Source organism: Rhinichthys klamathensis, unplaced genomic scaffold (genome assembly GCF_029890125.1).
Source record: "Rhinichthys klamathensis goyatoka isolate OS25496 unplaced genomic scaffold, OSU_Roscu_1.1 h1tg000221l_1, whole genome shotgun sequence".
Lineage (NCBI taxonomy): Eukaryota > Metazoa > Chordata > Actinopteri > Cypriniformes > Leuciscidae > Rhinichthys > Rhinichthys klamathensis.
The window spans coordinates 78,031-101,893 of NW_026606745.1; the positions used below are offsets into that span (position 1 = coordinate 78,031).

At 37.2% G+C, this 23,863-nt stretch overlaps 1 protein-coding gene across 1 annotated transcript; it reads left to right on the forward strand.

Moving 5' to 3' along the window:
- Window positions 1–522: 522 nt before the first annotated feature.
- On the forward strand, window positions 523–21,568 carry pdgfra (platelet-derived growth factor receptor, alpha polypeptide). Its single transcript, XM_056264410.1, has 25 exons — window positions 523–689; window positions 1,907–2,069; window positions 2,267–2,453; window positions 2,890–3,005; window positions 3,131–3,418; window positions 3,569–3,832; window positions 4,283–4,413; window positions 4,585–4,753; window positions 4,888–5,077; window positions 5,241–5,356; window positions 6,900–7,026; window positions 7,229–7,425; window positions 8,148–8,242; window positions 9,611–9,743; window positions 10,106–10,210; window positions 10,400–10,510; window positions 10,747–10,900; window positions 13,471–13,631; window positions 15,166–15,281; window positions 17,081–17,203; window positions 17,344–17,455; window positions 17,555–17,654; window positions 17,752–17,857; window positions 19,266–19,504; window positions 20,610–21,568. Exons 1-25 carry the CDS (start codon window positions 594–596, stop codon window positions 20,752–20,754), a joined length of 3,744 nt encoding a protein of 1,247 aa, XP_056120385.1. The 5' UTR covers window positions 523–593; the 3' UTR covers window positions 20,755–21,568.
- Window positions 21,569–23,863: the final 2,295 nt, after the last annotated feature.

Consider the following 23,863-nt stretch of genomic DNA (forward strand, 5'->3'; position numbering starts at 1 on the left):
ACTACTCTAATGACTGGTCGTTGACATGTAGTTGCAAAGTTACCTATACTTAGTAGAATATCTAAAGTGGACCATTGGAATAAAGTGTTATCTTTTATAAAAAAATATCTGTATAATGGGCCATAAAGTGAAACATTAGGTCATAGCTTTGACATTACATGAGTACCAAGGGAGATTACAATTTCTTGTTGACGAAGAGATAATGACATTTTGAGTTGGGGTGGGCCGCAGGTGTGAGATGCTTACACACACTTGCTTCATTTTGGATCATCACACACCTCACGTTACTCATGAGAAGAACATTTAGTGGCTGTCGAAGGCCACTGCGTAAGGAATTTGTACAGGAATAAATCGAAGTGATTGGGTGTTTCTGCATTGGTCTTGGACTAAGTTTAAGTCCTTGCATCAAGTAACTGGTCCTGTTTTCACTCACACGTTTTTATTATTAATAGAAGACTAGTAAGCAAAAATGAGTTTTATAACAGCATTGTTTATTGAATGATTCTGCTTGTATTGAAGATGACGACGATGACGATGAACAGCATGATAATGAGGAAGAACAGCAGGGCTTCAGCATACAGCTAAGAGCCAGTATGGAGTATGTGAAAGAGGGGGATGCTGTCAATCTCACCTGTGAGACTCCTCCTGGAAAGGCTTTCCACCAGCAGTGGCTGCATCCCCAAAAACAGGCAAGTTTTTTTCTCTCTCTCTCTTTCGCTCTCTTTTTTGTACTTCCCTTATATATGCAAAACTGGCTCCTCTGAAACTCTAGAACTGAAGACTTCTGATGTGATGCAGAGGTGTTTTCTGGTGTAGTATTCCTTCACTCTTTATGTTACAGTAGGAGAAAATGCAAAAAATGAATCTTAAAAAAGTGAAGGTAGAAACCTCAAAGGAAAGGAATGACACTAATTTACAGTGTACTTTGACCTATGACCTGCACGCCCTGTGAGTGTTCAGGACAGATGTGTGTTTCTTACTGGTCTTGTGTGGGAATATATAGATATATATCTATATATATATATATTCCACGTGGGAATGTTTGTAATATTTTCTGTGTGTTTGATGATTAATGTGAGTTCCTAATCAAAATGTGTTTATTTTAGTTAGTAATTGTGTGTGTGTGTGTGTGTGTGTGTGTGTGTGTGTGTGTGTGTGTGTGTGTGTGTGTGTGTGTGTGTGTGTGTGTGTGTGTGTGTGTGTGTGTGTGTGTGTGTGTGTGTGTGTGTGTGTGTGTGTGTGTGTGTGTGTGTGTGTGTGTGTGTGTGTGTGTGAATGATGATGAATGAAAGTAAAAAAAAAAAAAAAAATGTTTTAGCTTTATTTGATGTCATTTTTGTTTACTTGGTGGTGAAAGTGAGTTCCAAATCAAAATTAGTTAGTTAGTTAGTTAGTTAGTTTTTGTGTGTGTTTGTGGGAAAGATGTGTTTATATTTCAGTGTGATGTAGCTCACCATCCATGTTTGTTTTAAATGAGTTTGTCAGAAGCATTATCTTTAAAATAAGAGACATTGGTTTTTAAAAGCAGTGTGGAATTGTGTAGAGAAGATCCAAGTCCTTGTCTGGTCTGAAGCTGTGCTGGACTGCTGGTTCTGCTGGGGTTGTTTATGATGAGTTTGCTGCGCTTGTTTGATTGCAGCCCTTTAAAAGACTTGTGGAGAGCTGATTTATCTCCAGCAGGCTGCATTGAAATATGAGCACAGACTAGTCCTGGAAGAGAATATGTGTTACAGAGGCTAAAGTGCATCTTTGCAAAGAAAAGACTGATATAAAAATGGAGTAGGTTAAATAGATTATAGAAAAAAAAAAATCTGCAACTGATGTCTATCATCATTCCACATGTGCACAGTAAACACAATGTGTAATATTGCTCTTTATTTTCTCTCCTCGTGCTCTCACTATTCAGGCCAGAGAGGCTGTTCCGATAAAGTTAGCTTTCCCAGACAAGGTTCAGTACATCCTCAACATCCCAAAATCCTCTGTGGCAGACACTGGACGCTATGAGTGTTCTGTAACCAACCAGTTCACTGGACAAACCAAGTCCAGCAGCCTGGGGATCACAGTCCACGGTATGTACTTCCCTTTCTCACTTAGATTCTGCACACCTCTGCTTTCACCATTAAAACCAGTAAACGGAGATGGGATGAACAGATGTGGTCATCAATCTTCTTTCTTTCTTTCTTTCTTTCTTTCTTTCTTTCTTTCTTTCTTTCTTTCTTTCTTTCTTTCTTTCTTTCTTTCTTTCTTTCTTTGCGTCCTTCCTTAGAGAGCTCTTTTGTGGAAGTAATATCTAATGGGATTGGGCCAGCGGAGGTTGCGTCTCTTCTGGAGGAAAAAGAGTTCACCATTTACATTGATGCTGACCCTGAGCCAAAGGTCAGGTGGTTTAAAGATGGCCTTCAGCTGGATGACAGCTACATCTCCACCAAGACCACTCATCTGGGTGGCCTCAGGTAGAATTTCACAAAATTGCTCACAAAATGGGTTTCATGGGAACACTTTTTATTAACCTAAATAAATAAATGCTTTAAAAAGTTTTTTTTTTAATATTTAAAAATGAACATAATATACTTATAAATAAAGAAATACTGTAGAAAAGTATTTTTTTGTACATTTAAAAAAATAATACAAAAAAAAATACTATAAAACTTTTATATTTAAAAACATTTACCTACATAAATAAATTAATTTAATTTTAGCTTAAGGGTAATTTTTAAATATTCATGCAACTCGAAATGTTATAAATATATTTGTATATGTACAAATTAACATTGAGTTAGATTGATAAATGCTGTAAATTTATGGTTAGTTCACAATACCTAATAAATTAACCTTTGTTAACAAAGCTTTGTCACCAGTTACATAATACCACGTCTTTTTCTTATGAAGGTATGAGAATATTCTGGTCTTCCGGCATCCCATAGAGGAAGACAGTGGCATCTATGAGGTTGTTGCGTCGACTGGCTCCAGGACTTCAAGATTTTCATTCAAACTGCTGGTTGAAGGTATGATTATAGAAAACAACCAAACTATGAATGAAGTGCCTGCATTGATTCAGAAACCCAAATCTAAAGCATTGGTATGCATGAGATGTATATGAGAAAATCAAATACTTTTTTTTTTTGTACAGCCATATACCCTGAGCTGCCACAGTCAGTGCTGGCTCCAGTGATGTGGCCCCAGAGGGAGAGCATGGAGGTGTCTCTCCACTCAACTTTCAGACTCACATGTCGAGGTCAGGCCGAGCTCACTTGGAACAGCCCTTATCTTCATGATCAGACCGACTCTGAAAAGAAAGGACTCTTCATCTCTACTGTGACTGTTGGCAATGCGACAGCTGCTCACACAGGAGAATACAGCTGCAGCTATGACTTCAGCAACAACACTGAGGAGACCACCATCTACATCTATGTGCCAGGTAGCTAGTCTTTTTCCCCCTCTTATCGTACAAGCTGGATTGTTGCAGTGAAGTTGTTTTAAAAAAAAGGATTTACAATATGTTAGTATGAAGCCTTTTGTACTGGCGAATTTCTTCCCTTCAAACATTTTTATCCATCAACGCACACAGATCCACAAACGCCGTTTGTACCATCCATGACACCTTTTGAAAACCATGTGTTGAGTCATGATGAAATGGAGATTCCCTGCCGTGTGACAGACCCCGGCGCCAGCGTCTCTCTGATTCACATTGAGACCAATCAGGTTCTGCCCAGTGTCTATGACAGCAAGAGAGGTTTCGTTGGCCTCTTCAGCGCTGGCACGTATGTCTGCAGAGCCCTCATTAAAGGACAGAAGTATGACAGCATACAGTACATCGTTCACGGCTGGACAGGTCAGTTTAATTTACAGTTTAAAAAAAATCGACATATTCTTAATCCAAATCATTTCAAAACAAGATTTTACTTGAGAAGAAAATTTTAATTGTATTTTTCTAAGGGTTTTGTTTATATGTGTGTAGTGTGTATATGTATCTTTTAGCAGTAGCAAGTCCATACTTGCAACAATAATCAATAGCAGCAGCAGCGTAGCAGATCTAGTCCTAGTAGGCTTCTACTCTGCAGAGACCAAATACATTAAAATTGCCATATTCAATGACATGCTTAAACTATTCAGAGTTGTCATGATTGGATATAAATATATATATATATATATATATATATATGTATGTATGTACAAGTTTTGGTTAAATGTTTCTGCGCTTTTTCAGGAGACAATGAATTTAGTTTCTTCCCCTGCCATGCATTAAACTAACTGAATTTGACTTTATTATATTGTTTCTCAGGAGGGTCTGATTTGAGAGTCGAGCTACGAGCAGAGAAGGAGGCTCTGCTGGCGGGTGAGACAATCACTGTTGACTGTGTGGCCAGAGGTAGCATGATGTTGGAGGATCACTGGAAATACCCTGGGAAACTGGTAAGATAAACAGCTCCAAAATAATAATAATAAAAAAAAAAATATATATATATATACTTCACCTTCCCACAAATCGTGTTTAACCTAGATAAAATAAAACAAAATAATACAATTTCAAAATAAGTATATTTGTACTTACATTTATATTCTGCCTCTGTCGTTCTCTCTCAGGCGGATCGAGGAGTAAAGACCGTGAAGGAGAGTGAGCGAGATCTTGAGATCCATTATACTCTGAGAGTGACTAATGCCTCACCGAAAGACAGCGGCGTCTACGCCTGCTCCATCACTAACATTAACAGCAACGAGAGCCAAACCAAACAGCTCACTATTACAGTCTATGGTACAGAGATCACACATACACTCACACAGACACACGCTTTAAAATACACATGATTTTCAATGTGTAAGGCTGATTCACACATATGCATACGTGACAGTGATTCATTTGCATTCCTAATTTGCCCTAATGTACAGATCATGAGTTTGTGCACATAAATCCATTGATTGGTCCAGTGGAGACTACTAGGCTGGACGAGGTGCGAGAGTTCAGGGTGGACATAGAGTCTTTACCCGCCCCTAAAGTCACATGGTTAAAGGACGGTTCCGTTCTGGGAGACGTTGCTGCAGAGATCAGCACCATCCTCCTGGAAGTCAGCGATACCAGGTGACCACAACTTCCACTTCCACCTCACCAACCTCATCTGAGCACTGTAGCATGCTTACATCTTCTGTATGTACAAGTGACTAAAATTGCTGTATTTATAAATTGTATTTGTGCTTAAATATTTGAAATGCATTGATTTAAAGCTGTTGTGTGGTTTGTTCAGTTACCAGGGTGTGTTGACCCTGATCAGGGCTAAAGCAGAGGACAGTGGGAACTATACCATCAGGGCAGAAATAGGCAGCCTGACTACCAGCTACAATTTCTACCTTCAGGTTAAAGGTGGGACCTTTTTTTCTGTACCTACTGGTTGTTTCTGTCACTCCTACATTTACATGTGTTTGCTTTTGCCTCTGCTTGTTGGTTTATCTCGATGCCCCTCTATATCTTTCTTCAGCACTCTTTACATATATTTGCTTTTGTTTTTCTTGTTGTCAACTGGAGGATCTTTGTCAAGCAATCTGTAGCTACATGTACTTACAGTACAAGTGCTGGATTTCTTATGTTCTGTATGTGTTCAAAACAGAGGTGTAGAAATGACTGAAAATAATTACACCATGTTAAAGTAAAGGGTAATGTTTAAAAATGTTACTCAAGTTTCCACATTTAATTGTACTTAATTATGTTAAAAATTAGCTTTTGAAATTGACCGATGAAATCAAGAGATCTTTGTATTAAATAAACATTTAACCACAATTCAAGGCTCAAAAATAAAGCTCAAGGATACACAATTTATTAAATGGAAACTAATGAAACCTGTTTCCTGAAATATCAAACAAATCAGTAATTCTTTGCACAGCATAATTGTTTAAATAAAGTTAATACAAGTGGGTAACACTTTACTTGAAGGGGTGTGCATAAGACTGACATGACACCTTCATAATCATGACATGACACATGTCATGAATATGAAGGAGATTTTATGCATGTTTATGACAACTGTCATTAAGTGTCATTCGCTCAATTATGACATTTTGAATGGAAATATGATATTGTTTGAGATGTCTTTGTTATGTCAACTTGACATAAACCAATACATCATAACCTGTCAGTGTCTTGGTAATGACAACTTGACATTACCAAGACAACATAAATTCTCATAAACATGACATAGCAGACTAATTATCAAACTTAAGAAACCACTTAGCTTTATGGGTTAACATCACATTAAACTGTCATGTGGTTGGTTTTGACATTGGCCATTATAACTGTGTCATGAATATTTTTCTTGACCTCAACTACAGTGGTACAAATTGAATTTGTCTTTAAAATGTTATAATGGCCTCATGACAGCCAATGTCAAAACCAACTACCTGACAGTTTAATGTAATGTTAACCCATAAAGCTAAGTGGTTTCTTAAGTTTGATAATTAATCTGCTATGTCATGTTTATGACATATTTATGACAATTTATGTTGTCTTGGTAATGTCAAGTTGTCATTACCAAGACACTGACAGGTTATGATGTATTGGTTTATGTCAAGTTGACATAACAAAGACATCTCAAACAATGTCATATTTCCATTCAAAATGTCATAATTGAGCGAATGACACTTAATGACAGTTGTCATAACCATGCATAAAATCTCCTTCATATTCATGACATGTGTCATGTCATGATTATGAAGGTGTCATGTCAGTCTTATGCACACCCCTTCAAGTAAAGTGTTACCGTAACGTTATAAATGTCTTTACTGTCACTTCTGATTATTTTGATATCCTTGCTGAATAAAAGTATGAATTTATTTTTGTTTTTGCCAAAAAAATGATGGTGGGGCCAGTAAAAATGTTGGCAAGGAAAGTAAAAATCTGTCTCCTCTTACAGTTCCCCCTGTGATTGTGGACCTGATGGACATCCACCATGGCTCTGCTGCAGGTCAGGAAGTGGTGTGTACTGTTGGCGGCTCCCCTGTCCCTGACGTGGACTGGTATATCTGCAAAAACATTAAACAGTAAGCAGTCTTCCTTCTTGTTTCGCTCTGTTACCCTACAGGTATTGGAATACAGGTATTTCTGTCTTCCTTAATTTGTCCATCATTTCTCACTCTTTCCTTCTATAAAAGCAGTCCAAACTGGTGACACAGTCACATCCCTAGAGTTTAAAGTTAAGTCACCATAATGACATGCTGACCTCACTTTTCCTTCTTTCACCAGCTGTGCCAACGATTCCTCCCAGTGGATACCGCTTCCGATCAACTCTACGGACATCACTGTGGAACTCCAAATGGATGTGGACAACCACATTGAGAGTCACATAATTTTCCACCATCTTGAGAGCACGATTGCTGTGCGCTGTATGGCCAGAAATGACATGGGTGTTGTTTCACGGGAGGTTAAACTTGTGTCAAATGGTAAGAGGCCTGTTCTTGTCTCTACAGAGACTGCTTTTTTTATTTGAACAGCCACAAAGTTGATTTTTTAAACCAATCCATTCATCTGAAGTGCTATAAATCTCTTAGTGTCACTGTTTGTCATGCATTCATAGGGTAAACAAAGTTTCAAGCTGATTTGAAACTAATTTGAATCACAGGTGTACAGTTTATTTAGGGATGAATTCCTGGGAGTAGATTTGCACTGAGGATACGTTTTGTTTGTTGAAATTTCATTCATTGTAAGGAAACATCTCTGTTTGTGTGTGATTATCTGTTCATCATGGTGCTTTAAACTCAGCAAATGCTACTTGTAGTAGTCCTAACATCTGTTGGCCTCATTTCGTGCCTGTCTTGTCAGGCTCCCCATGTCATTTTCCTGTGATAGATTTCTCAGGTGGACCGTCCACTGCTTTTAGAAACAAATCCATATGTGTTTACACTAGTTTCTGTTGGCAGGGGTTTCGCTTCACTAAGTTACAGCTTAAATGAATGGCTCACACTGGGCACCTTGATTAACAGAGCATACAAAAGTGATGCAGTTCAAAATATTTATACTTGTATGATGACATTATTAGTTACGTTATTTTAGCTTTAGCTCAAGGAAAGGCTAGTTTTGTTTTGGCAGTTTTCATAGATCAATTTTGTACCATATCCTTTCATAATTCCACCCTCCACTTCCTCATTGCTGCTGGTGTGTTCAGGTCCGCACTCAGAGCTCACTGTGGCTGCTGCTGTTCTGGTGCTGCTGGTCATTGTCGTCATCTCACTCATTGTGCTGGTCATTATCTGGAAACAGGTACTCACTCATTCACATTGACTCATTCACTCACTCATTTATTTACTCAATCACTTGCCCATTTACTCATTTACTTACACTGACTCATTGGGGCTGTTTACACCTGGCCACTTCATGCGTTTTCTCATATCGGATAGCTATCTGATTTATCAAAACGATTCCATTTACACCTGGTCACATAAAACGGATATAAATCCGATCTTCAATTCCCGCGCTATATGCAGATTTAATGGAGTGCACGTCACCGAAAGCAACAGATATGAGCTGCATTTTATTGATCATCAGCTAATTTCAAAATCAAAGACAGCAATATGAGAGCGTTAACAGAACTGGTAAGATCATTTCGTTTCTTTACTTTTAACGAAGATGATTGTGTGTTAAGCGTCTGCGACTTACTTTCACTTTGATTTGCGTTAGTTTGCGGCGCGTTGGCTTGATGAATAGACACTCATCTGAGGTGATCTGTGTTGCAGTAGCATCGTCAAATCTGACTATAACATGACATATAGCCTATAACACGCTCTCGCACGTTTATTTTGACCCCATTGACTCAACCATTCACTCACTCACTCACTCACTCACTCACTCACCCTTTTAAATGCTTATTCATTCATTCATATTTACACTACCAATCAATAGTTTGGTGTCTGTAAAAATCTTTTTAAGAAATTCACTTTTATTCCGCAAGGATGCATTACATTGATAAAAAGTGACTGTAAAGACATTCATTATGTTAAAAAAGATTTATGTTTCAAATAAAGACTGTTCTTTTGAACTTTCTATCCATCAAAGAATCCTGAACAAAAATGTATTACGGTTTATACAAAAATATTAAGCAGCACAACTGCTATCACAGGAATAAATTACTTTCTAATGTAGATTAAATTAGAAAAGATTGTAATAATGTTTCACAATATTACGGTTTTACTGTATTTTTGATCAAATCAATGTGCCACTGGTGAGCATAAGAGCAAAAACATAAAAATTCTTACTGACCCCAAACTTTTGGAACGGTAATGTACCTATTTGCTCATTCACTCAGTCCCTTTATTTAATCACTCACACATTCATCCACTAACATACCTATTCAAATATTTACCCACTGATGCACACATTCACAAATCCCCACTCTCTTACATTCATTCTTGTAGTCACTCATCCACATTTGAGGTATGAATAGACATAATGCATCAACACAGTCATGTTAGCTTCTGTGAGGGCTGAAATGAGATTGTAAATTGAACATATGTCACATTGTTTGTGTGTGAATGACACTTCTCACCTCTCAACCTGACTGTCCTCCAGTATCTGTAAGCTCTGTTCCTGACCACATGCGAATCACTCTCTCCTTCTGCACCTGTGTTACAGAAACCACGTTATGAGATCAGATGGCGTGTGATTGAATCGGTCAGTCCGGACGGTCACGAATACATCTATGTCGATCCCATGCAGCTTCCATATGATTCCCGCTGGGAGTTCTCTCGAGATAGCCTTGTTCTGGGTGAGTCACGGTTGTTGTGAATCAGTCCACCATGATCTTGTCTTGTGGATTCAGTGTGGTTCAGCCATCTTTAAGGGACATTTTTTTTGTGGTCGTGTGCTTGATGGTATTGTGGTTTTGTAATCTGACATCACAATCTACTGCACAGATTCTATTTAGGTGATTTGTGTGGTGACTGTGCAGACTGATTGAGGTTTTTGACTCAAACATCCAAAATGGTCTTGCACAGGAAACCACTGTGGTAATACTGAAAGTTACAAAAAGCGCTTTGTGTTCGCATGCTCTCTTACACTAGATAATGCTTCTGTGGCATCCATTATGCAAATGAGTTAAAAGTGTGCGTGCGTGTGTGTGTGTTGCAGGTCGTGTCCTGGGCTCAGGAGCGTTTGGGAAAGTGGTGGAGGGCACTGCTTACGGACTCAGTCGTTCTCAACCTGTGATGAAAGTGGCTGTAAAAATGCTTAAACGTAAGTTAATTGAAGTTTGACTAGTAGTTCTGATTTGCATATAAAATGTCTGCTGGGAGAGTATTTTTTTACAAGCAGGATGATAAACACAGCAATATCTCATTTATGAATTATGATGATTAATAATATTAAAAGCTCATTTTTGTTGGCAATATGGTAAAATAATTGGTGATATGATTGCTTCCTCAGCAACAGCACGCTCCAGTGAGAAACAGGCTTTGATGTCAGAGCTGAAAATTATGACCCACCTGGGCCCTCACCTAAACATCGTCAATCTTCTGGGAGCGTGCACCAAATCAGGTGAAAATGCACAAACACACAGATAACAAAGATAAACAGACAGTCTCTAGGGTGGTGTCTTCTTGGTTTGTGGGTTTTTATTGTGTGGCGTTTTAACAGGCCGAGTTAAGTGCAATGGACTGTAGAACTTTAACCTCCTGCTTTTAGACATTTTACAAGTCTCTGATAATATTAGACCAGTTTTATTAACACTGCTCTCAATCTTTCTCTTTCTTTTTGTCCATTTCTCTTTTCAGGACCAATCTACATCATCACAGAGTATTGTTTCTATGGAGACCTGGTGAATTACCTGCATAAGAACAGAGATGGTTTTCTCAGCCGCCACACAGAAAAGGGCAAGAAAGATCTAGACATCTTTGGCATCAACCCAGCCGATGAGAGCAGTAGGAGGTTAGCCAACACGCATACCCACACAAAAGATGTGATTTGCTGCATAATAAAAAAATATTTTTTAGGTTAAAATGTGAAGTTAGGAATTGTTTTTATTTAGCTCTTTAATCTGATTGAAGATTAGGGGTGTCAGGATTGCAGTCTAATTGGGTAAGTGAAGACATTTATGAGAGGAGAGAGATAAAAGACAAGTAAAGAGGTAGAGAGTAGGGGTGTCGTGATATACCGGTATTGACGATAACCGTGATATAAAAAAAAAAAGAAATATCTTTATCTTGTTAATTAGGGGTGTCGCAATATACAGGTTTTGGCGATAACCGTAGGCTACTATTTCAAATGAATAGCACATAGGGGTGCGCCAAAATATCGATATGGCGATATCTCACGATATTTACTCCCGCGATCGATTCTCGATGCGCTCTTGCCAAGTATCGATCTTAAAAGCCGTTATAAAACGCTCTATTCATTATCCGAGTTGACTGGATTTGACTAGCTTTCATGAGGCACACACGCAAAGTCTCTCGCTCTCTCCCTCTCTGCCGTGCTATGTATGTTATGCGCGCAGTAGGCTGTTCTGTCTCGCATGCGCGCTCTAGATTCCGGGAGATTTGAACTAATTTGCGGGCATCAGGGAGACGCTATCATTATGCGGGAGACTCCCGGAACTTCCGGGAGACTTGGGATGTCTGGCTTTGCAAAAGTCCGCAAAACGGGAAACACGACCACATGTACAGACACCTCACGCGGCATCACCCGGAGCTCTGTGAGAAAGCCGTGGTTGGTGCTGGCTCGAAGCCGACACACCCCGGCGTAAACATTTTTATTACTACTGATTGCAGCAATGTTACACTAAAATAGTGTCTGTGACTGTTTTGTTGCAACTGATAAGACACAAGTTGTTTTTGTTATTGTGTTTCATCCCAAAAAATAAATGGAGATTAATTTTCCTAATTTAAAAAAAATTGTATTTCTTAAAACATGATATATTGTGAGTTATTACTGATAATATGTCGATTATCGCAGTATCGCCATATCGTGGTATTATCGGTATCGTGAACAATGTATCGCATATCGTATCGTATCGTGAAGTACCCAGCGATTCCCAGCCCTAATAGCACACGTATGATAATATGGCACATCAATTATCCAGAGCCAGTCTCTGGTTAACATCCCAACGTACAGTAGGTGGCTGTATTGGACCTTAACGCTGGTTGCCACCTGTCATGATAAAACGCAAGCACAGTGCGCAGGTGCTGCTGCCACGTAAAAGCATGTCATTGGATGTAGCATGTAGCATAGCATGTCACTCGCCAGTATGGTAGAGTTTTGGATTCCGCAAAAATGACTCGTTTATCAGAAATGTTACATTAACCTGTTAACTGCTGACACCTTTCTGTGTTTTTTACATCCCTCTGGAATTTTAGTCCAAAATTGAGCTCATTCGGATAAAAACGTATGGATTATTATGTTTACTTAAAATATCTTTAGACAGCAGTCTTTTTTCTTCTTCTTCTATTTTACCCAAAATAGGACGACGTGAGCATTATGGAGCGCTAAACTCTCACATGTAATTTATGTTTCATTCATACTCAACGCCGGAGGACTGAAAGACTCATGAGTAATAAGTTCCAGGAAATCCCTAATATAGACAAAGACGTCCAGCGATCGCTGTAGTTGAATAAAACACAGATATACAGCAGACACCTATTGAAGAAGTGCATACATTTTTGGTCAAGATCTTGTATTGACAATGCAAGTCAAGCACTCTGTAAAGTCTACTCCAGCACATCCCAAAGACTTTCAAGGAATTTAAGTCTCAGAGGTGCTAATTCATGTGTGAAAATTATTCTTCATGCCCCCTCCCAACCATTCTTTCCCATGTTGAGCCTGATGAATCTTGACATTGTCATCCTGGAATATTGCTTTGATGTGTCCTTATACATGGTTGTTTAAGAAATAAAAAGCTATAGACTTCAATTAGGGTTAGAGGAACTGTTGGCAAACATAGAAACATAATAGTCACTGCAATAATGACCCAATCATTGACTCTTAAGCATTTGCCTATTTAACTTAACTTAAGTTTTTTTAAGTTTACCGTTTTTATAAAATATTTATATTGTATTATAGCTTTTTAATTAATTAATTAAAATGAATTAATGAAAATTGAAAATAATTCAAATGAAAAATATTTTTAATAGTTAACAATAACAACACTGCCATGAGCAGAATATATGCAGTGCTGCCTTAATTTGTCAAAAATTAGGTATCTTTGGAGGCAGCATTATGCTCACAAGGTTTTGGAACAAAACAAAAGTGAAGTTTGTCACCTTTAAAAGAAAACTGGTGGTTACTGGCCGTATGTTGTAACCCACAGTGAGAAGATTGGTGATCTAATCTCGGCACATTCACTTATATTACACATCAGATTGTTCTGCTATAAGATGATCTAATCATTCATTAGCATGGCCAACTATACAGATCGTGTGAGTGTTTTCATTTGGCTAGAGTAACCTTACACAGCATTATGTTCTCCCCAAACTTATTATTTCTGTATTTATGTGTGTGTGCAGCTACGTCATCCTGTCTTTTGAGGGGAAAGGTGATTATATGGACATGAAGCAAGCAGACACCATGCAATATGTCCCCATGCTGGAAATGAGTGAAGCTTCAAAATACTCTCCCATCCAGAGATCAGACTATGACCATCCTCCCACTTACAGACAGTTAATTGGTAAGAGAACTCTTTTAAAGGAATAGTTCACCCAAAAAAATTATATTCGGTCATAATTTACTAACCCTCACTCTCATGACTTTCATTCCTCTGTGGAACACAAAAGCAGATATTTTAAAGACTCTGTTTTTTCCCTCATCCAAGAACAATGAATGAGAACTGAAGCTTTCAAGCTTACAAGGCAAGCCATGTAATTCCAGAATAAAAGCTAATAATGGCTGAATACAAACAAAAGAATATGATAAAAGAATAATGAAGATTAAGTCTCATACCCTCAGAGGTGTGGAAGCTTTGCCGAGGGAAAACAATAGAACATGAATGGCGCAGTTCTCCTTGCCAGGCAATAGAAAATAGACTGTAAGTAGATGTTTACAGGGCAATAAAATATTTTATTAACATATTATCAGCCTTCTCTAAAAACTCACATGACATGGTCTTAGAAAATGCTTCATAAAATCCATAGTTTTAGAGATATAATCCTCAGATTTGTGGCTTCACTTTAATTGGGATTTTTCCACATAATAGTTTTATACATTTAAAATATATATTCTTAATATTTGTTATTATGTTTATGTTTGATCTTATATATCTCCATATTAATAACAGTCTGAGTAATTCTGAGTCTTGAACTGTAAACTCTTAAGTGCTGGCTTTCTAAATATATGTTAGTTATGTGTCTATTCAGAATGACCATAGAAGTATCATAAAGACTGACTTGTGTGATATTGCACTAGCTATTTGTTCATACTGTATACGTATGAATGACTATTGCAATATCCGAGCTTTGTGTGAGGAACTGGATTAGTCCGATCAACTGATTCACTGAAAAGATCTTACTCCATAAATGGTTATTCCCGAATCATTAAGTCTTACCAAGCAGAGCTAAAGCACATGTCAATATTAACAGTGGAAAAAAATCTTCAATTTTAGACTACAGACAAATTTACAAAGCTATTGTATGACTTTAAAAACTTTAAAAGTTTGAAAGCTCTAATTCATTGAAATTGCATTGAAAAGAGCATGAAAAACCATTTTCTCTCTGTGTGTTGTATGGAAAAAAGAATGTCATACAGGTTTGGAACAACATGAGGGTGAATAAATAATGACAGAGTATTTATTTTTGGTTGAACTATGCCTTTAAGTATAAATCACATCTCCACCTCTTTCCTTTTCCTGTTCTGTTTTCTCATTCTTAATCCTTCTGAATTTTTTTTTTCTTTTGGCACTTTATTTTTCTGTCTATCCCTCGTTTACTGCACGTACTCCAGTTGGTTTGGCATGCTGTGGTGTGGTTTGGCTTGGCTGGTTGTTGTAGGAAACACACACACACACACACATATACACCGATGTTTAGCTAGTGATAGGAGAGAGGTCCACCCATGTCACTACAGTCCGTGCACCCTGCAATTACAGATGCTAATTGTAGCGCAAACGTCTTAATGCATCCATCTGCCTGCCATTCCTCAGACTTTACACACACACAAAATCAATTTGAGCATACAGTTCTAATTTAAAATGTTTGTGTGAATAACAGACGGTGAAGTTGAGAACCTTCTCTCAGATGACACCAATGAAGGCCTGACGACAGTGGACCTCCTCAGTTTCACCTATCAGGTGGCTCGAGGGATGGAGTTCTTGGCCTCTAAGAACGTAAGTTAAATCCTGTTTTTGCAGGATAACTGCCTCTGTCAGTTTAGTCTGTAAACATTTGCTTCAAAACACATTTGATCTTGCTTATGCAGTTTAGACATAACATTGAGACGTAACATTATAGTGATTCTGGATGTTTTTGCGGAGGAGGTGACTTGATGGCAGGTTTCTATTTTTGAGAAAATGGTTGCTTGTATGCACTGTGGCTGTATAGTTAAAATACGTAGGATTGAGGGTTTGCAGAACTTCCCTGGTAAACTGAAACCTCTCAGTAAAAACGATGCTGCTATCATTTCATGTTATGTTGTAGCAACTATTAATTAGACCTCTTGTTTAAAATTCGGCAACAGAGGGTTTACTAAATCTCATCTCACACAGGTGGACTTTCTAGACCACCCTTGAAGAAAGACAGAGAGTGAGGGAGAGAGTTGAGGAAAGGAGTTAGGTTAGGAAAGGGGTTGCTTAAGAATATTCTAGAGGAATCTTAGGTAACTATTAGGGGTGTAACAATATACAACGCATTCTCATCCCAAGGCATCATATACTGGCGCTTTTGCCAAAGCGTCTACATCCGACGCACATGGCACCCTTTAGCGTCAATATAAACGGGTAGGTTTAGGTCTGGGGTAGTGTTAGGGTTAGACCACTAGGAGGCGCCATATATCTGCGTCTCATATTGACGCTAAAGGGTGCCATGTGCGTTGGATATAGACGCTTTGGCAAAAGCGTCAGTATTTGACGCCTTGGGATGAGAACGGTCTGCAATATATTGTGCCACAATATATCGCAATACAAAAATGCAACAGTACGTATATCGTGGATAGTGACAATATGTATCGTGGATAGTCCCCCCAAAATAAAAATTACTGTGTGAGAAAAAATTCAAGTTTTCAGAGTTTTAGTGTCAGTACTACAATAAACTACTATAATATTGATTATAATGTATAATAATGCAATGGGGGAATATTTGTGTCCTGATAATGCCAAATGTCTGATGTCTGATGAACAGTAAAAAGTGGCCTACATTATTTAAAATATATCTAGTCAGTGAAAGAGTGCAAACATATTCATCTAAAATAATTCAGTATTTTCAGCTTCAGAATCATGAATATTTAATCTGGTGTCACCATTGTCCTTGGGTTACAAGCACCAAGTCCATCCTGTTCATTTAAACACACAATGTAATATCAAATTTAGCATTTTAATTTACAGTACATTTTTTGTTAACCTTTTACCATATGTCTTGGAGTATCGCAATAATATCGTATCGTGAGTTCAGTATCGTGATATGTATCGAATCGTGACATGAGGGAATCGTTACAGCCCTAATAACTATATATTTCTTTGTTAAACTTAGAAAATATTAGGACTGTTAAATAAAATAATAGTTCAAATAAAACCGATTTATAAAACTGCTTATAATTAAAAGACATCCTGATAAATCATTTTCAAAGAAAGAATATAATGTGTGCCATTTAAAAAAAAATTTGTATAAATAATATTTGTGTGGGACTGTGTATGTATGTGCTCCTTGGTGAGTCTCTTTATCCTTTTGTGGTTTAAAAATGTCTTAACATAATGCTAAATTATATAGAATATAATATCAGTATAGTATATAAGGTATTTTTGAGCCTTTTGATGGGGCTGAAAGGGTACATGACAAATGTGTAAAATACTGTGTTACATGGAATGGAGAAAAGAAAAGAAAATTCTATATAATACAACCCACTAAAACTGAACTGAATCTCTCTGTACCAAACACACTCTCTTGTTTACTTCTATTTGTCCCTGTTTCACAGTGTGTACACAGAGACTTGGCTGCACGTAATGTCCTGCTGTCTCAAGGCAAGATAGTGAAGATCTGTGACTTTGGGCTGGCCAGAGACATCATGCACGATAACAACTATGTCTCCAAAGGAAGTGTGAGTGGATGTCTTGGTCCTAATATGGTGTTATTGATTAATCATCTTAGATTATGGATATTTTCACATTGCCCTATTTTGGCAAAGAGAGCTGGAACAATCGTCCTCTAATATTTCGTATTTTTGTCTCTCACACACAGACTTTTCTTCCAGTGAAGTGGATGGCCCCTGAGAGTATTTTTGATAACCTGTACACTACACTCAGTGACGTCTGGTCTTATGGCATCTTATTATGGGAGATCTTCTCTCTTGGTATGATTAATGTGACCATAGATTTTTTTTTAGCATTTATTTACAAATTTTACAAATGACAAATGCACAGTATATAATGTGTTTTTGTCGTTTCTGCAGGAGGGACGCCTTATCCAGGTATGGTTGTGGATTCCAGCTTCTACAACAAGATCAAGAGTGGATACCGAATGGCGAAACCCGAGCATGCTTCCAGTGAAGTGTACGTTCCATCTCGAAGTTTGCGTGACTGCTTTGCTGTGCTTGGCTGCGGTTGCCACAGATATCTGACCAATGTGCTGTTGTTTGTCTATGTGCAGCTATGAGCTTATGATGAAGTGTTGGAACAGTGAACCAGAGAAGAGACCGTCTTTCCACAGCCTGAGTGATACGGTGACCTCTCTGCTGCCCTCAGGATATAAGAGGGTAAGCCTGCAACATGGACACTAGATGGAGATTTATCACTCTCAAATGGTCTCAGTTTTATTTGGGAAGAAATCATTTCTAGGAGAGAATATTTCTCAGTCATTTACTTAAACTATTTAATTATTTCTCTAACTAAAATAGTTGTGCTATTATTATAATATAATTGAATTTTTTAATATATATTTTTATTTTAAATATATATATATATTTATTCTTAACTAAAATAACAATGATTTTGAAAAAAAAGAACAAATATGAACAAAAATGGATCAAATAAAAATAAATATCTTATGTTGTAATTAATCTCTTCCAAGACATCTGAACCATGTGTTTTGCTAAAAAGAACCACCAAATAAGACAAGAAGGGGGTATCTGATTGATATATACAAAAAATAACAAACATAGCCTTCTATATGAGATGTTTAGGATAGAGTTAATCTAACATTGACGACACTACACTAATTAATAATGTTATAAGGGATGAAATCTACCCTGAAACTAAATTAAATAGCAATTTACAATAGTCATTTCCAAACGAAAAATAAATAATGAAATAAATGCTATCTACTGTATTTATGCTCCATTCAACTATCTAAAACTAAACTAAAATTGAAAACTATAATATAGGATTTAAAAAAAAACTATAATAATATGTCCCACCATCCCCTAATAAATGGCCCAGATAAAAGTATGGTGGAAATGGCTTCCCACTTCCTGTAGCTTAAATGCAGTGGTGTGTCAATCTGGGCTTTGAGGCCTTGGCTATGTCTATGTCATCATTGGCAAAACTGCCAGACCGCTAACAGAGATTAGCACACCAGCGCTCCAGCTGGTTAACGCCCCAGCAAGGCGAAACCCAGCAGTGCTAATGACCAGGAGCATACAGTTAGCGTCCGCCAGCTAGCCATAATTGCTCTATTAAACAGACACCACACGTGGTACTTCAAAACTCTGCTTCCCAGAGTCACATGGCCCAGGGAATAACTAGCTCCTGTTATAGCACCTTGGGCAGGGGTGTGGTGGGAAATGCGGTTCGTAAATTGGCCTGTAAGCCCTCAAGTAACCACAGAACGCTTGCAGAAATGGGGCAGAACTTCGGGGTTGAGCAGTGTTTATGGTGGCGTTGAAGTGCTATTTACAACAACCAGAAATGATTCAATTTCTCCCTCATTTCCTTATTTTCAGTACGACGCATTATAAGAGAGAAGGGCAAGCTTAATTTGAGATTAACTACAATATTCATGTCACATAAATCCTATTCAATAAACTCGTTTTTCTACTTGTTATCGCTGTAATACTCTTTCAGTTGTACTTTTATGTTTTATTTGTATAATTTTTTTATGTTACATAATTTTAATATGATTTTTTACATATTCAAATGTTATTTATAACTTTTCTTGGTGTGAAGTGTTATGAACGCGTGAATCATGACTTCCTGAAGAGCGATCACCCCGCTGTGACTCGGGTGCAGTGTATTGACAATGATGATGCGTACATGGGCGTGCTCTACAAGAACCAGGGCAAACTAAAGGACCGCGAGAGCGGCTTTGATGAACAAAGACTCAGCTCTGACAGCGGTTACATCATTCCTCTGCCGGACCTCGACCCACTGTCAAATGAAGACTACAGCAAGAGGAACCGCCACAGGTAGCCCACAAATTACATTATATTCTCACATTGGGGTATTAGGTTAGAATGATGATTCTTAAGATTTTGGACACACACAACAGTTCAAAAGTTGGGGGTCAGTAAGATTTTTTTCCCCAAAGAAATTAATACTTTTATTCACCAACGATGCATTAAATTGCACTTTTGATCAATTTAATGCATCCTTAGTGAATAAAAGTATTAATTTCTTAAAAAAAAAAAAAAAAATCTTACTGACCCCAAACATTTGAACTGTTGTGTATGTCCAAAATTAATTCAATGTTACAAAAGATCTCTATTTAACATAAATGCTGTTCTTTTGAACTTTCTATTTCTCAAAAAAAAATACCTGGAAAAAAATGTATCACCATTTCCAAAATAATATTAAGCAGCACAACTGTTTTCAACATTGATAATAATAAGAAATATTTTTTGAGCACCAAATCAGCATATTAGAATGATTTCTGAAGGTTCACGTGACACAATTTATAAAATGTTTTGCTATTTAGACAATCTCATAGCATTTTTTTTTTTTTTTTTGCATGATATATTGGCCACCATATGTTATATTGGCCACCGAAATATGTTAATTTTTAATGTTATCGTTATCGGTCCGATGAGAATATTTGGCCGATATCTTAAAGCCAATAAAAAAAAATATTATTTCCTTCAGCTGGGACACTTCAGATGCACACTGTTCGCCATGATGGTTTTGAATTGCTTGAATATGATTGGAATTTCTTGTTTTTTTTTTTGGGAAGGAAAGTTGGCCATAGGATTCATTTTAAAATATACACTGGTTCAGACTAGTTTGATTTATGTTGAAGTGCTTGGGACATGGCTTTTAATGGTGAGACTTTTGTTTAATCAAGCTCTCAAAAATTATATAAACATTTGGATTTACATTTATCGGCCAATATATCGGTTATCGGCTTTCAAATTTAAAGAATTATCAGTTAACGACATCGGCCAACATTTTCATATCGGTGCATCCCTACTTTTTTCTTTTCTTTTTTTGAGCATTTCATACTTATGACATATTTAAAAACTTTCCATTACTCGGTACAATATGAATGACTGAACTGGCCTCTCTTCTTCTCTGTAGCTCTCAGACGTCGGATGAAAGCGCAATAGAGACAGGCTCTAGCAGCTCCATGACCAAGCGTGAAGGAGAGACCCTGGAGGACATCACCTTGCTGGACGAGATGTGCTTAGACTCAGGAGACCTGGTGGAGGACAGTTTCCTGTAAGAGAAAGATGCAAAGAGAGAGAGAAAGACATCTACAGACAAATTTTACTCTGATTCATTACAAGTTCATGGATCTCTCCCTGCATCCTTCAATCATATTTTCCTCACTACACTCTATTGGAGCCTTCAGAAGAAGAAAAAAAACTTTGATGCGTGAATGTCATTGATGTTTTTGGATTAGACATCGCCCTCTACAGGTCTGGAGGAATGAGCTGTGCACCACAGGACTTTATGAGCGCTCTTGATGAGGCTCAGTAAGTGGTTAAGTGACACTAATGGAGCTAAGACCAATGAGTTGGGGAAGTGGAGAAGATATTTGTTTCTGTATATCATTTCTGTATGTTTGTAATGTGTGTGTTCGTGTGTGTCAGTGAATTATATGATCTGTATTTTGAAGGGCATTCCGATCAGCAATATAAGCATGTCATTTAAAAGCATTTCAGTGACCTGAGTGGTTTCACAACTGCTACCTTTCAGATGAATCCATCTGAACTACTAAAAAACCACTATAAACACTTAAACCAGCATAACTGAGTCAACCTTCAACTATTTTGAATCAGGCCTGTTTTGTTTTTTTCCTCTCACTTCAACATTTTTACAGAACCTTATGTAATTTGAGGAGCAGTAAACCAACTAAACAGCACAAACCTTGTAAGACATATAGGTTTAATGTAACTGATCATATATCGTCAATGTCTCAATAAGTGTGGCAGTTTGAATTTTATTTTTGTACTATTTGGATAGAAGGGATATATTATTTGTGAATACTGGGTTTGGAAATTGTGTAGTCCTACATGAAGAAAATGGCAACTGTGTTTTGACCTGTGAGTCGCATTGTATTTTTGTAACTTCAACCTTTATAAGTTGCTGATATGTCACTATTCATAACATCTTTATGTGTGGCCAAAGTTTTTACCAAACTGAAGCAAAGAATTTTCTGATTTTGTAACTATTATGTTAGTCTGAGGCATTACTGATATTCAAAGCTAATCTTTTAAAAAAGATGATCCAAATGAAATGGCTTATCTCAAAGAGTTTCACGGCATCTTTTTGGACTTTTACCTAGCCTTTGAAGCTTGTATTGCAGTATAGTCATGAGGAAAGACTCTGTGAATCAGTGAAATCACTTGCTTATGTTTGAAAGTCTGTACCTTTTTCAGTTTTCTCTGATTCTGCTCCAAGTTGTACCTGTCAAGTGGATTTTATGAGCATTCAACCAAATGGAAATATAGATAATCATGCCCTGCCAGAAGTGCTAGTCTTGTGTCTTCACAAATCCCCCCCCCCCCCCCCCCCCCAAGAGCGATTAAAAAAATCACAGTGTAGATAAAATCACATAGCCAAATCCTGTAGTCTTGAAGCATCTTAGAGACACGTCGTTTAAATTTTCTTTACTTTGATGTTATACATCACTGTTTGTTGTAAGTGTGTATCATTGTATAACAGGACTTCAGCATATCACTGCCTGCCCCCATCTTCTCCCTCTACTGTGGCACGTCAGGAGGAGAGATATACATGTATAAAAAAAACTGTTGCACTTTTTAAACTCTTCTTTTGAATATGTTATAGCATTTCATTATTCTGCTTTTTGTGTGTGTGAGTGTGAGTAGACGTTGAAAATGTGTCTATGCTGAAAAAGGAAGGTAACTGATTCCTAAAGAGACAGTAGAGTGAATGTTCTTGTGCAGGAAGAGGGGAAACAAAGGAGAGGGATGAAGTACATTCTATGGTACAATGTTAATGTTAGGTAGTTATTCCCTTTAACAGATGTTATTCCTTTGCTATAATATGCATTATGACCATGTACATTCAAAAGATTTATATTTCAATAAATGAGATTTAATTGACTCTTGAGCATTTTTTTGAGATTTTGCTCTGATTATAAATAACTGATGCAAGAGTTTCCAACCAGACAGATTTACACAACTAGAGTATTTGATTGATTATCTCACATAAATAAAAAGCTAATATCTGGAATATTGCTATAGCACAATAAAGCCTGGCATACATTCAGACAAGACTCACCTGTTTAAAGAATGCAGTTACTATATGTCATTTTAATTTACATAATTTGTTAAATACTGACTAGTTTTGGGTTGCATAATTGTCTAACTGTTGTTGTTTTTTTAACCAAGCAATAGACATTTTTAAGATAAAATATATATATATATATATATATAATTAATAAAAATGAAATAAAAAGCAATAGCAATTCAATTAATAAAAAGACTATAAATTGACTATAAAAAAAAAGAAGTACGAAGTCTGACTTTGTGTGAGTCTCCCCTACAAATTATGCTAATACTATGAAGATTTTTATTGAAGAATGATGTTGTAGTGATGCCATATTGCCACTAGAGTGCGCAATGACATCATCGGTGAGTGTGTGTATGCGTGTGTGTGATTGTGAGTGAGAGCGTACTGTTTGTCTGTCCTTTGCCTGTTTTTTTGTTTAAATATTGTTTCAGCTGGAATACTTGTGGAACCGCCTTCGTCTTACCTCGTTAAACATCGAGTGAGTTTCTGGTTTTACAACAACAGGATATGCAAATATATGGATTAGGGAAGAGAACGAGAGAGGGTTTTTGATAAATGTGAAATGGGTGCTGTAAAACGTCGTTTATTTAAAGGCACAATGATTTCATAGTCATCCCCTATTTGGGGAAAACCCCCTTTAAAGGATAACTCTGAAGAAAGAGGCACAGGAAATTTTGCTGTATAGGCTACAACCAAAATGCAGACGACATTAGAGAGTTTATTATTTATTATTATGTAAACTTATTTTATTGCTTCATTATTTTGTGCAAGCATATTTTATTTCAAGTGCTTAGCCTGTGAGGTGAATTATATAGAAGTGTTTCAAGGTCTAGTGGAAAGTGTCCAGTGGCTGCACTCTTGTAAAGGTTATAGGGAAGGACCCTTCACAGCAAGCTCTTGCACACATTTTAGACTGGAACATAAATAAAGGCTGATGACGCTGGATTCTCAAGGGCCCCATGTGGGTGTTCAAAAAACCAATTTTGATTTCAGCCTTAATCACTTTTTTACATTGTGACGACTTGGTTCAGCACTGAAGAGGACACTGCAACTATGATCCTATTCCTAACATT

Bases quoted from the DNA above. Each gene is read 5' to 3' on its own strand.
- pdgfra (XM_056264410.1), top strand. From the start codon at position 594: ATGGAGTATGTGAAAGAGGGGGATGCTGTCAATCTCACCTGTGAGACT. The intron at 4,414-4,584 runs GTAAGATAAACA...GTTCTCTCTCAG, and splicing joins GGAAATACCCTGGGAAACTG to GCGGATCGAGGAGTAAAGAC. The intron at 7,426-8,147 runs GTAAGAGGCCTG...TGGTGTGTTCAG, and splicing joins GGTTAAACTTGTGTCAAATG to GTCCGCACTCAGAGCTCACT.